The 15,103-nt window shown below is 31.8% G+C and overlaps 1 protein-coding gene across 1 annotated transcript in view; it reads left to right on the top strand.

Annotated features, from left to right (window-relative positions):
- The window catches only part of CARPB (Carbonic anhydrase-related protein B), a 30,292-nt gene extending 22,941 nt beyond the window's left edge, over window positions 1–7,351 (top strand). The window contains exons 7-11 of the mRNA XM_085200565.1: window positions 1,226–1,292; window positions 1,386–1,540; window positions 4,669–4,800; window positions 4,998–5,046; window positions 6,526–7,351. Coding sequence (XP_085056691.1) covers window positions 1,226–1,292; window positions 1,386–1,540; window positions 4,669–4,800; window positions 4,998–5,046; window positions 6,526–6,548 — 426 coding nt within the window. The 3' untranslated portion in view covers window positions 6,549–7,351. The remainder of the gene's footprint in view (window positions 1–1,225; window positions 1,293–1,385; window positions 1,541–4,668; window positions 4,801–4,997; window positions 5,047–6,525) is intronic.
- The last annotated feature ends 7,752 nt before the right edge of the window (window positions 7,352–15,103 follow it).

The raw sequence follows: 15,103 nt of genomic DNA, 5'->3' as shown, positions 1-15,103 counted from the left end.
TATTTTTTTTAATATTGTATAGATGTAAACCAAAACAAACTAAAGATATTCTATTTATTATTTTTCTATTAATCATCTTTTAAATGTTATTATTATTTCATAAACAAGTATTTTAAGTAAAAGATAAAAAGCCTATATAATAAATGAAACACCTATTTATCATAATTATTGACTTTTCGTCCTTATATTAACTTCTAAACATAGAACTCAATCAAGTTGAAGATTGATTAACTTGCATTTTCGTAATTAACTTAATGAAGCATATTATACGAGTACACCGACCGTCGTAGCTGGACAATATTGACTGTGAGAACACAAACCAAGAGCAATTAGGTGCGTAGCTTTAGCGCTGTTTGTAAGATAGTTTTAGTTTTCTTTAAGCAAAGTAGGTAACTATTCTAGCGTTAATGGGCCGGTTGTTGTCCCGGAGGTGTTTACAGGCTTGCTCATAATTCTACTGGCTTACATGCTTTGCTAAACTAACTACAGAAGCATTTTATTTTACACAGCTATATATTAAGATACGTATGTGCCTTAAACGTGATAGTAGCTAAATACGAGTAAATTGCATCTTCAATTATTAAATTAACTCTTAGAGGCGTGGCCCATAGGCACAAAGGTATGACTGTAACGCGACGGATGTGAGTTCGATGCCCACTCGAGGCAATGAATTATTTTATTATATTTTCATTTCATTGCTCAGTTGTCAAGGTAAAAGGAGGACTTAAGTTCCACCACTCAACACGCAATGCCACCAGAATTTGTGGGAAATTGGTAAACGGAGTGTCTTAACACTAGGTTCCCTCTGCCTTCCCTGCTGTGTGCGGGATACAGCGTGAAGCTGATTTAATTCGATGTTTAATATAAGTAACTTATGTACCTCAAAACGCGAACTATAGTAACTAGATACGAGTAAATTGCATATTAAATTAACTCTCAGTACATTTACCTAGACTTAAGGTAATGACGTCTTGTTTGGTTTTTCCCAAATCCAACAACAACAACAACAACACGGGATTATAATTAATATTTGCGCTTGATACAATTAACTCCAGATAATATTACATTCAATTTGCAATTACTAATGTTAATTAGATATATTATCACTTCATACAGAAATCTAATATATTATGTCAACATATATAAATATAGCTTTAATGTAGTACTTGTAAGTATTTGGAAAATAATTTCATTTTGTAATTTAACTATTACTTCTTTTTTATAGTTGGGAGATTTATCTAATCCCGAACTCAGAATATTGACTGAAGAATTGGAAAACATTAAGTATGGAGGTACGTTACACTAATGTATATATATTTATAAATAATACACAAGGTTCCTTCGTGGAATTCTATCTTAACAAATACAACACGTTTGTTGTTTAGGGGCTGAGATGCCAGTCAACCGTCTGTCAGTCCGTGGGCTATTACCAGAGACGGACTATTATATGACGTACGACGGCTCTACTACGGCGCCGGCCTGCTATGAAACTGTTACGTGGGTTATTATCAACAAACCTATTTACATCACTAAACAGCAGGTGAGGCTATTGCAATCTAGATTAACTTAATATGTATCTACTTTTTAATTAGTTTTTTATATTTCGAAGTTAAAATTGTAGAAAAATATTTTTTGATGTTTTATTTTATTTTATAATACTTTATTGAAGCCAGTCATGGTACAGATTTTGAGGCAAAGCGCAGCGTTGAGTTCCGCTACTCAACTCAGAATTCGGCGGAAAGTGGGGAGTAGAGTGTCTTAACGGTAGATTCACTCTGCCTGCCCTATTGTAGTAGGTATATTGTGTATTTTTTATTTGTGCTTATTAGCGTTCTTTTATAGTATTATCATTAGAGGCTATCAAGTGAATAAATTAAAGTAATTAAAAAATTATATCTAACTGCTGTACAAAATGAAAACATTCAATACAAATATAAACTTTTATCAGCTTAAATCTCAACACTGTTTTTGTCAAATAATATTAATTCCAATCTAAAACGAAATGCATTTTAAAAGGTCAAAGCAATTATTTAAATTACGCCCGGATAGTTCTGTAATAGCAACGTGCCTATAGTACTACGAGTATACCTGTACATTCGAACCCTTCATAGTTGAAGCAGTAACTCAAATTTTAACTCGACGTTGCTACGTTTATACGAGCCGGTACTTGTAAATCAAACTGAAAACCTGTTCAGTGCTCGCGCTTGCATACATTGAGTGTAAGGGTAATAAAATTTATAAGCAAAGTACAAATGTTACCTCTCCTTAATTTATATCAAGAATATAACTTGACGTAAAAAGCTTTGATTGCTTCAGTATTCTAGTCATTTTTTTTGTAGTTCTTTTAAGTTTCTTTTGAAGAAAGATGAAACTTGATGATGATGCATTGGAAAGGCTATAATACGAGTATATGCATTTGTTAACCAAAATGTAGACATACTAAGAGAAAAATATTGCAGTTTCGTAAAATATATGAGCGTCCACCGCCATATCTAGCAAGCGGTGTGTCCACGAGCTGGGCCTCAGTTGAGACCGTAATAACATTTTCATTTGCGCTCACGCTATAATAAACAACTCACGTCCCTCGCCTTAGACAAAGACTCCGCCGTGAATTATGTACGTGTTAAAAGTAAACTGAAAGTGCCGCGCTCTACGGCTGTTATTATAAATCATTGTTTATGTTTTCCGTTTGTTGGTGGTTGGTGGTGGAAAGTGCTAGTGGAAACCGGCGCCGCTCTTGCGGGTAGTTCGCCGAACTCGCCACGCCTTCAACTATATTTCCAATTTCAAATAAAATCTGCACTAAACTATACAATAATAGCAGTTATTTATACAAACCTAGTATTTTTGTTCGCCCATTGTAAATATCAGCGTTATTTGATGTTTAAAAAATAGACTTAAAAATCAGCTTCACGCTGTATCCCGCATACAGCAGGATGGGCCGAGGGAACTTTGTATTAAGACAACAACTCCATTCCCCACTTTCTACCGAAATCTGCACGCATTGCGTGTTGAGTGGCAAAACTCAACGCCGCGCCTTGCCTCGACACCAGAGCGAAGGAATGGAAATATAATATACTAGCGGCCCGCTCGCGGTTACACCCGCGTGAACTATGTAATTATTAATTTCTGTCTCCATGACTACGTCCTAGTGACGTCTATGCAAAATTTGAGATTCCTAGCACATGTAGTTTCTGAGATTTCGTGATGAGTGAGAGATTTTATATATATAGATAAATGTAAATAAATATTTTACCTCCTCGAGTGGGGATCGAACCCACAATAGTGGCTGCCTTGTGCCGCTGAGCCACGAAAAAAAAAATAGACTTATCTAATAACTAAACTAAAGCTAAACCTCCACCCACAGAATAATAGAGTCATCAAGCCTAATATGATTAAAGTGATCAGAAATCCACAATTTTTAGGTTTTCCTATGTCTATAATCACAATCAGACGGTTTAATACCGCGTAAACAGCGATGGGAGTGATAGCGGCTCGCGTGCACCGAGCCCGTTAATCCCGCCGCGTTCGCTATACAAACACTACGTATAAAAGAAGTTTCAATTTACTTGAAATCGCTCCATTCCTCCATTCCTGAAATACAAACAAGTTTCAAAACAATAGGACATTCAGTACAATTTCAGTTTTAATATGTTGAAAAGTTTGACATAATTCTGAATAATTCACTGTTTTCGTTTTGTATTTTCAATGGCGGATCGTCTTACTGCTTTATATATTCTTTGCATTGTTTTAAAACAAAAAAAAATGTTTCAAGATATTTTTATTTCAATATTATGTCTAATTGAATGGAAGGCACAGATGGAACCAGATGAACCATTTTTCATGAAAAATCTTATACAAATACCTTAATATCGATTATAAGGGTGAACCTAGTAACCTTATTTATTACTTAATTAACCTTATTATTATAAAATAAACTTAAACTTAGTAAAGTTAGCAAAATCTATTGAGTTTGTAAACAAATTTATGTTTGAATTAAGTCAAGTTTCATAGTAACAAGTTCTTTGAGCGAAATTGCTTCAAATAGATTTATTTCAAATATTTTTGTTTTTCTATAAAAAACTTTTTTAGATAGTGGTTTTGCCACCATACTGTAGAACATACCTAGCAAAGTCCTATCTGTGATTGTACTATGCTATCAATTCATTTTCGCAACATACACACACCTGTCTACACCTCTTTAGAAAATTAAAAAAAACTGATTATAATACCATATAACAAAAGAAACGGACCTAAGGACCTCGTTTGTAATTATAATAAGTTAATCAACCTTAATCATTTTATATACATATATATATATATGTATATATTTAAGCAACTAAATTTAAGCACTATTAAATTTAAGCAACGAACGAACTGATGTCTATGGGGTTTAGGGTTTAGTGTTGTAAATCTCCACTTCCTATTTTATCATATTGTGCAGGCATTGTATTTTGAGGGCGATGACAAAAGAAATCTTTAATTCAACCAGTTTAGAAATTTCTCGTACAATCATTTATTTTTCGTTCAACGCAAAACTCTATTGTTTGGTGCGTTTGCACAAACGATTTACAACAAACAGTATTCAACAAAGCTCTTTCCTAAATTTGAAAAGTTCTCTAGTGTTGAACTAACTGTGCGGTTAATTAAATTTATTTGTAACTTTAGCTGCACGCCCTGAGGCGGCTGATGCAAGGCGACGCGAGGCACCCTAAGGCCCCTTTGGGAAACAACTTCAGGCCTCCTCAACCGTTGCACCACCGGGCAGTACGAACTAATATTGACTTTGACTTGAGCAAGGTAATTTTAACTTGTGTGTAATGCGTACAAATATTACTTATATGTTAATATTTGTTATTTAAATTGTTTTTAAACTTTTTATAACCATACATATTTTAAAATATTTTTTTATAATTATATAATTAATAAAATAAAAATAATTATATAAATTAAATATTTATCTTGTTCCCAATTTCCTAATATTATTTTTTTTTCAGTATCCTGGCAAGACTTGCCCGAGCATGCATCGCGATATGCATTACAAAGGTATGCATATTTATATATAACGTTTAAATTATGTAGCTGCATATTTTCATTTATAAGCATACAACATATAAAGTTATATTGCAGCTTTGTTTTCTGTATACTCATACCAATGTTAATTGTAAAATAAAGCCGTCGTAGCCCAGTTGCACAGTATATGACTGTATTAAAGCGTGTTGACGAAGCGGTCATGGCTTCGATTCCCACTAGTACAAATGTATTATTTAGTATTTTTATTTCCTTTGTCTAGTAACATGATATATTATAAGCGCGGCGTTGAGTTCCATAACTCAACAAACAATTTCTCGATAATGCGGCTAAAATTGAGGAACTAAGCGTGTTAACACTAGGTTCACCCTGCCTTCTCTACTATATGCGAGATAAAGCGTAAAAAATAGTAAAATATTTTTTCTATTTTTATTTTGTTTTTGAATCCTATATTAATAACACCACGTTAAGAACATTTTATTACAACTTGGCGTAGCTATTTTATTTCGATTCCAACGGTTGTTACCTTTAATTTTCGAGCCTTTTCAAACCTTTAAACATGCGCTAAATCCGCGTGGTTAGATATCATTTTCTAGATTAATTGAATTTCTGGTTCAGTTTATGATGAAATTGAATAGACATACATACAAGAATAACTTATAACTATTAGGTTGATATATGAAAAAATGTCTAATTATCATATGTAGATCGTTCTGTACATTTAGTATTATGATTATTTCACAACGAAGATATCATGAAGTTTTAAATGAAAAAACATATTTAAAAAAAAAATTGTATAAGTAAATAAAAAATACTTACATATGAGCATTTATAAGAAAATTATTCTATAGTATTGCAGTTTAGTGATCGAGTAACAGCGTCGTGCATGACATTGATGTATTGTGAAAGTTAATTCTAAATTATTAAGAAAAACTAATTTGGTTTGTTTAAAGTGCACCCACATGTATACCTACAGGTTCAAAAGCGCTGTTTCATATACAAAGTGCTATCGTCGCCGTGCAACTGATCACTCGATCAGTCGACTGCATAGTGTGCGGGCGAGTCACAAGTTTGCAGACAAATCGCTAAACGCACACCAATCGTGTTGCTATTTCTATCTACAAATTTAGTGGAGGCGGGTTCATTCTTAAGCTTGATAGTTTATACTTTATTCTATCTATATTTCGGGACTATAGTATACTTACTGTATATTGACAAATTATGCAAATAAATGTAAAAAAAAAATGATTTTTGTAGCTATGAAGCTAAGTTAACCAAATCATGTTATTAAAAAATATAATTTATAGTAATATCTCAATACTGCGCCAGTATTTTAGGATAATATAAAAAATCATATTAATACACAACCAGAAAAAAAAAATAGCTAGACTCTTTTGAAAAGAATTAATCTGTGCCGTCCAATTCAATTTCAAACTATCTTTAGACGCATTCCCAGTACGAAATCTGCCATATTAATTTTTATTTTCCTTTCAGCAAAGAGCTGGACTCAATACTGAAGAGCGGAATGAGGGATATTCATTTATGTATATGTAACCTACTAGCTAGGAATATCATTTAAATTAGATTTTAAGTCTTTGTATATAACTTTTGTACAGTCTTGTTAAACATTTTGCTTATGAAAAGAGCTCCTTGTATTTTATGTAGGATATTGTATTATAAAAGTTAGTGCTAAATTATCAATACATATTTATTAGAAAAATTTTTATAGCTATACAATTCTTTAAAAAAAATGTTATTGTTAGAAATAATAAAAATAATTTAGAATGGATATTTTCGGATAGATTATTCAAAACGTGCGTCTCGATATCAATCGATTGTACCTACCTTAGAAATTTATAATAATAATATATTAGAGCTGTTAATTAATGTGGTTGTAAAACTGTGTATGCGGTTTTTGTATTCTTTAAGAATTTAGATTTCGACATTTTAAACGCTGTGTAAGAAAGAAATATTTGTAAAACATATTAGTTATTGGCTATTATCAATAATTATCATTAGATCTAGCATCTAAATTTATCTCTTTCGAAATTATTTATACGTAATCAACTACATTATATTTAGTAACGAAATTAAATCATATCAATATAACATTAAATGTATGTAAATTAATTTTAATTAATAGAAATATATATTCCTAGATTAGTGCTGTAAAGCATCTACGGCTTTAATAAAATTTAGAATATGTATCTATGTATAAATATTATATATATCGGCGAAAATTGTAACAACTTTTAGTTAGCTTATATATCTGAGAAATGTAGATAACATGTATTATTTGAATAAATGATACTTAATGAAACTTTTATTTATTGATATCTACGTATAAATAAACCCCCTTAGTCTAAGTAGGTGTTGAGGATATTATGATGGTTATAACAACACCTTCGCGATTTATACCGCTGATAGCATGGGCGGAGGGAACCTAGTGTTAATACACTCCGTTTCTCACTTTCCGCCTAATTCTGGAGGCATTGCGTGTTCAGCGATGGAATTCAACGCTACGAATTGCTTCGGTACTCTGGTGCCGTAGGCAACGAAATGAAAATATTTAATATTTAATTGTCTCTAAAAGGAATCGAACCCACTACCTGTCGCACTAAACGTGTTTCAATCAACGTATAAATAGCTATAACAATAATTCGGAACCGTTTTGCAAAGTCAGCAATTGCGAATTTAAAAATATAAGTGAACGTTTTTCTTAAGCAATGGGGCGAAACCATTTGTTTTAGTGTTTCTTCCGTCTCAGTTTGAATAAAAAGATCATTTGAATTCTATGAGAATCGAAATTGACTCTCATTTTCGCTATAGTAACTTAATTTAATCGAACTCCATCACGACGTAAGTAACGTTAGAGTCCCCAAAATTATACTTCAACGATTCATTTTGTGTTGGCATTTTGAATTTTAAAAATGAGGAAATATAAACAACAAAGAATAAGAATTTGACAGTATTAAGAAATACTTTGATAATGACTCGTGAGATAGGAAAGTTTAGAGTGATAAAATAATTGAGTATTAAGTTTTTTTAAGTAGTCCAATTTAGTATTAATTTATTTAAAAACATCAATCCTTCATTTTGGATAATGTTTCTTTGTTTCAAAGAAAATGCAAGTCAAACAAAAACTCTTTGACACATATTTGAAATTGTATTGAAATCTATGAAATTTGTTACATTTTCAAAAAATAGATAAATAACGATCTCATTTACATCAAATATTTACTGAAAAAGACGTAAAAGATTTTGAATAAAATATATGAAAACAAAATCCTCAACATACATATTTAAATTATCCACGGTACCACATTACAATGCAAAACAGAGCCAGACAATGTTATAGCGGGGTACGTACATATATTAGAAACGGGAAATAACATAAAAACAAAGTTATCATGTTAAACTAACCTTGAATAAGCTTATATTATTTGTTATTTCACAAAGCAATAAAATGTATATAATGGAAAACGGCACAAATGAAATTTAAAATGTATTTACTTATTGTTTTTACATCTTTACGTTAAATCCTGAAAATACAGGATGGCCAGAGGGAACCTATCCCCTTTTTTTCGAGAAATTGTGCGTTTAGTGGCGGACCTCAACGACGCGCTTTGTAATGTTACCAGAAGAGAGAAATAATACTTTCCCCAGATTGTGAATTTAACCCATTATCGTTCCCTTAAGAAGCGGACTCTGTGCCGCTGAGGCACGACGACCTTAATTTTCAATACACGTAGGTTAGTTAACAAATTGAAACAGAATAATATTTATGCAAATAGTGTGATGGGACGTCGTATGTGTCAAAGTTTACTTAAATCATCAAAATAAGCAATAATAGAAGTTAACACAATGTCGTAAGCCATACACGAACCTAATAAATAACTAATTAAGATATATAAGTTGGTTAACCGATGCAACGCGAAGCCACGTTATTGGAAAAGTTTCCGTTCGATCTACCTTAATAGACTTACACAAATTGAGCTCATTAAAAATAATATTACCTAGTCCAATTATATCCAAAATAAAATTTCTTTTAGTTTTATACAACATATTCTAACTAACAATTACACATATACTTTTTATTATTATAACAAAATAGCTACTTAAGCTTTAACATCTTTATTATAATATGAATTAATCAATTTCAAAATAATATCCATAAAATTAATAGAAATACAATTTTAAATTTTGACAGAAATTTACACAGTAAAACCTAAACCTTTGATGCCATTTTCAACATTAAATATGAGCTTTTCCACAGATTATAATCGAATATCGCCATTCCCACAGACTATAATCGAATAAAACAATTTTTGTCAAACCAATTCACGTATCACAGAATGAAAAGAGAGCGGGTGTTTACAAAGCCTGCTAAACACTTCACGAGGGGCGCGTCGAGTGTACACTCGAAGACGAGTGTAAGCTCGCACTCGACTCGAGTTTATTTGCTTTATATTCATATAGTGACAAAGATTTGCGACAACTACGTTTATGGTACTGAACTTTATCTAAGTTAAAAAATGCTGCAAAACCTTTTTTTTAATATATTATATTTGCATTTTATGCTGTTTACTGGGCTGTTTTTAATGCTAACAAAAATTGTAATTACTATGTTAGTAAACCTCACTTTGCTCCCAGTTTCAGATATTATCACTAATTCGGCTTTACACAATCAAGAGAATCATATCATACTTTAAAATTCTCATATATATATAACTATCGCATACAATATACGTTGTTTGACAAACACTTTGCGAAACATAACATGGAAGCATTGAAATTAACCAAATACTTATAAAATAATGATAATATTATGACTGTAGATACTGTTTTCTACAAGAATTAACTTCTCCTTTTTTCATTAGTTTACTTTGTAACCCTCATATAGCAGGACAAACACAGAGAACCCCGAGCCCACAGACTCCGTTTTATACTTTAAGCACAAATCGAACATTTTAACATAATTACATTGTCTTTCCAGAGCAAGGTAATAATAATATTTTTTTGCACTGAGACAACATTATGAAGTATATATGATATATATGATATATATACTTCATAATGTTGTCTGATATGATATTAATCAAGTTGTATTTCATCAAACAATAAAACAACAATTTATTGTAAAAAATTACAAATATAATTTAAACCAAGCATAACGTAATATATATGTCACAAACGAGCTAAGAGATATAAGATATAAGTTCTAGTTTAACTTTCATAGCAGGTCGCACACGCTTTGTTGAAGCCAATTTGTCTTTATGCAAATGCATTCGTTGTTTGGGCGGGCTTGTGTGCCGCAGAGGTAGTTAGCAAAAACAATGATTGCAGAGAAATGAATTCGATATGAACTGTCTTCTGTCCCCTTGTTACACGAAATGCAAGCCCTATCGGTGCTCGCAGTCGTATTTTAAACTTTGCTGTACTAAATTTTCTATTAAAACTGTTTGTAAAATATATGAACCTACCTAATTGTGCAATTTCTGTTTATATAACCAAAAATATAATTCTTACTAAATTGCTAGCTGACTATACTTATAATAAAAATAACTTTTATGTAGGTTATATTATTTCTATAAAGCTACCTTTAACAAAGAAAGAGTTGGTAAGAAACTTTAAAAAATCATTTTCATAAGTTAAAAAACTTGCGGTGGCAAGCGGGAAAAGAAGTTTTTACCTCAACTAACTCTTTATTTGTAAGGCTGATCCCGGGGGGAAGAAGTTAAAAACAGCTTTCACCGGCCGACGCGTTTGAATAAGTTCCACACAAGTTTTATTGAAGTTGTAACATCGGGTCGCTCTGATATACGAGTATGTACCGGCATCTGTAGCTGGCCAAAGTTAGTGTATCGTAAATTATTCACCCCCCCCCCCCCCCCCCCCTCTCTGTGTACTCTCACTTGTCGTATTCAGCTGTTCGGTGACGTTGTGATTGTGATTTTTATAGTTCACCCAGGTCAATACCCCTGCATACTGGAGACTCGCGTCACACGCTCGTAACGAACTCGTATATCAAAGCTACAAGCTTTCATGTACACCCAATAATATTTTACATATGCACATTTTCTAGCAACTTATTAAATTTGTAATGTTCACATAGGATAAAAGATTTAAATTTAAATTAATAAAATTTAAACAAGCAATGCTCGATAATTCGACGGAAAGTGGAAAACAGACGTGTCTTAATGGGGAACAGCGTGTCTTAACAGTAGATGTCCAACTTCTCTCTGATTACCCTGCTATGTGTGGAAAGTAGCTTGAAGCTAAAAAAACATGTTACATTTTTATATCTATATATAAGTTATAGTTAATAGATTATTTTATTGTATTTATGCAATGTTTTTGTAAATAACACTCTAGGTGAGCCTTGATTACTTCAAGAATGCTCTGCATCTCTGCTACGGCGTACGAGGTACAGTGGTATCTCCGCTACGACATATGACAAACAGTAGCGTCTCTGCTACGGCGCATGAGGAGCAGTAGCATCTCTGCTACGGCGCATGAGGAGCAGTAGCATCTATGCTAAGGTGCATGAACCAGATTATTATTTACAATCACACAAGACTTGTACCCAAGCGAGCAAAAACTTGTTGATATATTTATTGTACATTTTATTTTAGATGTTTGTGTTCAGTGGAAGTCGTAGTCGTAGGACGTAGGGACATTGCGATATTAATTTGATATTTCATTCGCTTAATTTTTTTAATTAACTATGGTCATAGTATATAATTTAATTTATAATTCTATTGTTATTATTTTTAATTCGTTCAGTGATAAGAATATTAAATAAAATTAAATTATGCATGAAAATTAAGCTAAAAGAAAACAAAAGATCTTTAATATTTTGTAAGCTTATAAATAGACGAGTAATTAGGTACCTACTATCAAACAATAAACAGAATAAAACATTTATATAAATGTATTCCAAAACAATTCGTTTATTATGTTTATTACATGTATATCAAATATAGTAAAACTTAATGACATTTTAATTATATTTAATAGCTAATGCAAAGTAACGGTCATCATAACCTCTTGTACGCTAACACATGCTAGGCTCTCACGCTCGCCGCTGCCGTGCGACGCTCATTGTGGCCTCTCGGAGATTTATTACTTTTAATTACATCTCATTGTTAGAGGTGTTCTTTTAAGTTTCTTAAATAAGATACTTATTACACTTTTATTTATTTATTGAATAAATAATGTTTATTTTTTTTATTTTGTTAGGAAAGTTTAAGGCCAGTCGTGGAGTAACGACAGAAGCGTAAATGCGACAAGTTGTGGGTTCGATTCCCATGCGAATAAATGAAATATTTAATATTATTTAGTGTTTAATAATAGAAACAAATTTTCACTCGCGGTTACGCGGAATTTCACAGTTCATATTAAAATTCAATTTTTAAATAAATTATATTAGTTACTAAAGATAATATATTATTATCTACTTAGAATTTATAAAAAAGATGTACGAGTACAAAGAAATATTCTGTAAAAAGTCTCATTAATTATTACCCACGCTACGTAAGCGACGTCAATTCAATGTTACATTCATACATTTTTTCAGAATTGAAAAGTATCAAAAGTCAAATAGTATGAACAAAAAAAGGGTATCGCAACCCCTATATACACGACGTGCTATGACGTGCTTGTTTAGCACGTAACAGAAGGCTTCCATCGGTATTCATCACGAGTTAGAGGGGTTCATTAAAATGCGTGGAACAATAAACGCTAGCCCACGGGATTTGCGAGTTTAAACCACATTTCAATCTGTTATTCCTCACATTGTTGGAAACACTGTTGTTTTATATTCCTTTTTTTATAGTAATATACCTACCTATCCAGAAACCTATATTTAAAATGAGCAATTTAATTGTTCGGCGGAAAGTGGAGAAAGGAGTGTCTTAACATAAGGTTCCCTCTGCTAAAATGCTGTGTGCGGGATGCAAGGTGAATCTGATTTTAATTTAATTTCTCTTGAACTTAGATATGGTCCATTCAAAAGATGCTCTCAGCGGAAGGATACGAGCCGTAAAATAGGATTTCATGCATGCGTTACCTGTGAACAAATACGTACGGTCGAGGACGTACGACGTTCACTGATGCCTTTTGCTCAAAAATCTTTAAGTAAATTTAACTTCTTGACATTTATATACTCGATTTGCCTTAAATAGGGAAAATATGGTGGTATATCTTACATATTTCATACGTAAATCTTTTTTTTTGTGAATTGTATCACACAAAAATTCTAACTATTAAGCAACGAAGTCTGAGGCTATTAGTGGCGCAGATGTTCAAATATATGACTGCAAACGGGACCGGTTGTGGGTTCGATCCCCACTCGAAGAAATGAAATATTTAATATTTTCACTTCATCGAGGGAAAAAAAATAGAAATTCTGACTCTCCTTTCAGTCGCCGTAGCGTGTTTGTCTCCTGAACGCAGACATGCGGCGCTCATTGAGCTAGATATTGTTGTCGCTGAAAGATTTATTACTTGTAATAATTATATTTCATTGTCTACAGTCTTTTCATCTAGGCATCTTACGAATAATAAAAATAATATTAAACATATTACCGAACAGCTGTATAATCTTTTCCATATTTTTAATATGTTACTTTAGATTTGGGATACAATTTTTTGAGTAGGTAGAGAGAACCTAATATTAAGACACTCCGTTCCCCACTTTTCCCTGAATTTTTTGAGGCGTTGCGTGTTGATAGGCAGAGCACAACGCCGCGCTTTTGCTTTGGTGCCAGAACGAAGAAATGAAAATAATAATAAATCAGTGGGGACTGAACCCACAACCATCACATAACAGTCGCACCCTTATACTGCTGCGCCACGACGGCCTAAAGAATACAATATAATTATGATGAAATATGAAAAAAATAATAACATAAAAATGTTGTTATCAGTTATTCCTGGTTCTTATGAATATGTTATGTTAAGTTTGTAAAAGGTAACGCCCATACCTTGTTCTCGATAGTTATGCATTCGTATCATATAACCCATTTACATACACTTATAAGAAAATTAAGCGCATGTTTCACACGGCGACGTCACACTGCGCCCAGGACCTAAATTTTATCATAAAATTACCTCACAAAATATGCATTCAGTATGTACAATATTTATAGCATAATTAATTTTGTACCTTTGACATTAATGATTTATATATTTTTATATTAAATAATTTTAACATTTAACGTAATTTTAACTTACTTTTTAAGTTCTCCCTTTTATTTTATTCGACACTTCTATCGTAAAAAATTATGAAATAAATTAATCGGTAAAATAAAAATATATTTAAATTAAAATAAAATAATAATAATAAAAAGATCAATAACAATAATTAAACATCTGCCGTCTACAAAATATCACAACAAACACAACAACGTCAAAGATAAAGCAAGATCTTCGTCTTTGTACAGGCAGAGTCCATTCAGACGTCGCTCGCAAAGGAAGTACGCGACTGTGAAATAGAATTTCATGCATGCATTAGCCCTCAAGCAAGTGCTTAAGAATGTTATATAATTTGAGATCTTTTCATGATATCTTGAGAAAATCACACCAACTTAGTAAATATTTTAAAATTAACTTATTTTGAAATAGCTTCCAAAAATATTAGGACGTGTTAGATTTAACGAATAAAATCTACAAAATGTTTAAAATGCAAAATTTATAATACTTGGACCTTTTATTTAAAATCTATTCTCCTCTTCTCCATTTTATTTTATATTTAAACTAGCGACCCTATTGCGGCTTCGCCCGCTTTTACTACTGGATTATTCATATAATGTATGTTTGCAAAGCACTTAAGATAATGTGAATATTAATTAAAACCTAATGCAACCCGCATTTTCGTAGTTTCAATAAAGATTTTCCAATTGTTTTACACAGCAAGGATTTTTTAGTAGGTACCGTAATTTTATATCTGTGATACTAATCTTTTCAAGTACTTATTAAAATATATTTAAATTACTATTTTTAGATAGTTAAATGACATTAAATAATACATTTAACTCGAATTATCCAATACGTGCAAACGCATCTAAAT

The sequence above is a fragment of the Heliconius melpomene genome, chromosome 17, assembly GCF_056956725.1.
Source record: "Heliconius melpomene rosina isolate 202511_hmr_F chromosome 17, ASM5695672v1, whole genome shotgun sequence".
NCBI classification, from domain to species: domain Eukaryota; kingdom Metazoa; phylum Arthropoda; class Insecta; order Lepidoptera; family Nymphalidae; genus Heliconius; species Heliconius melpomene.
This window is presented reverse-complemented; position numbering and strand designations above follow the sequence as displayed.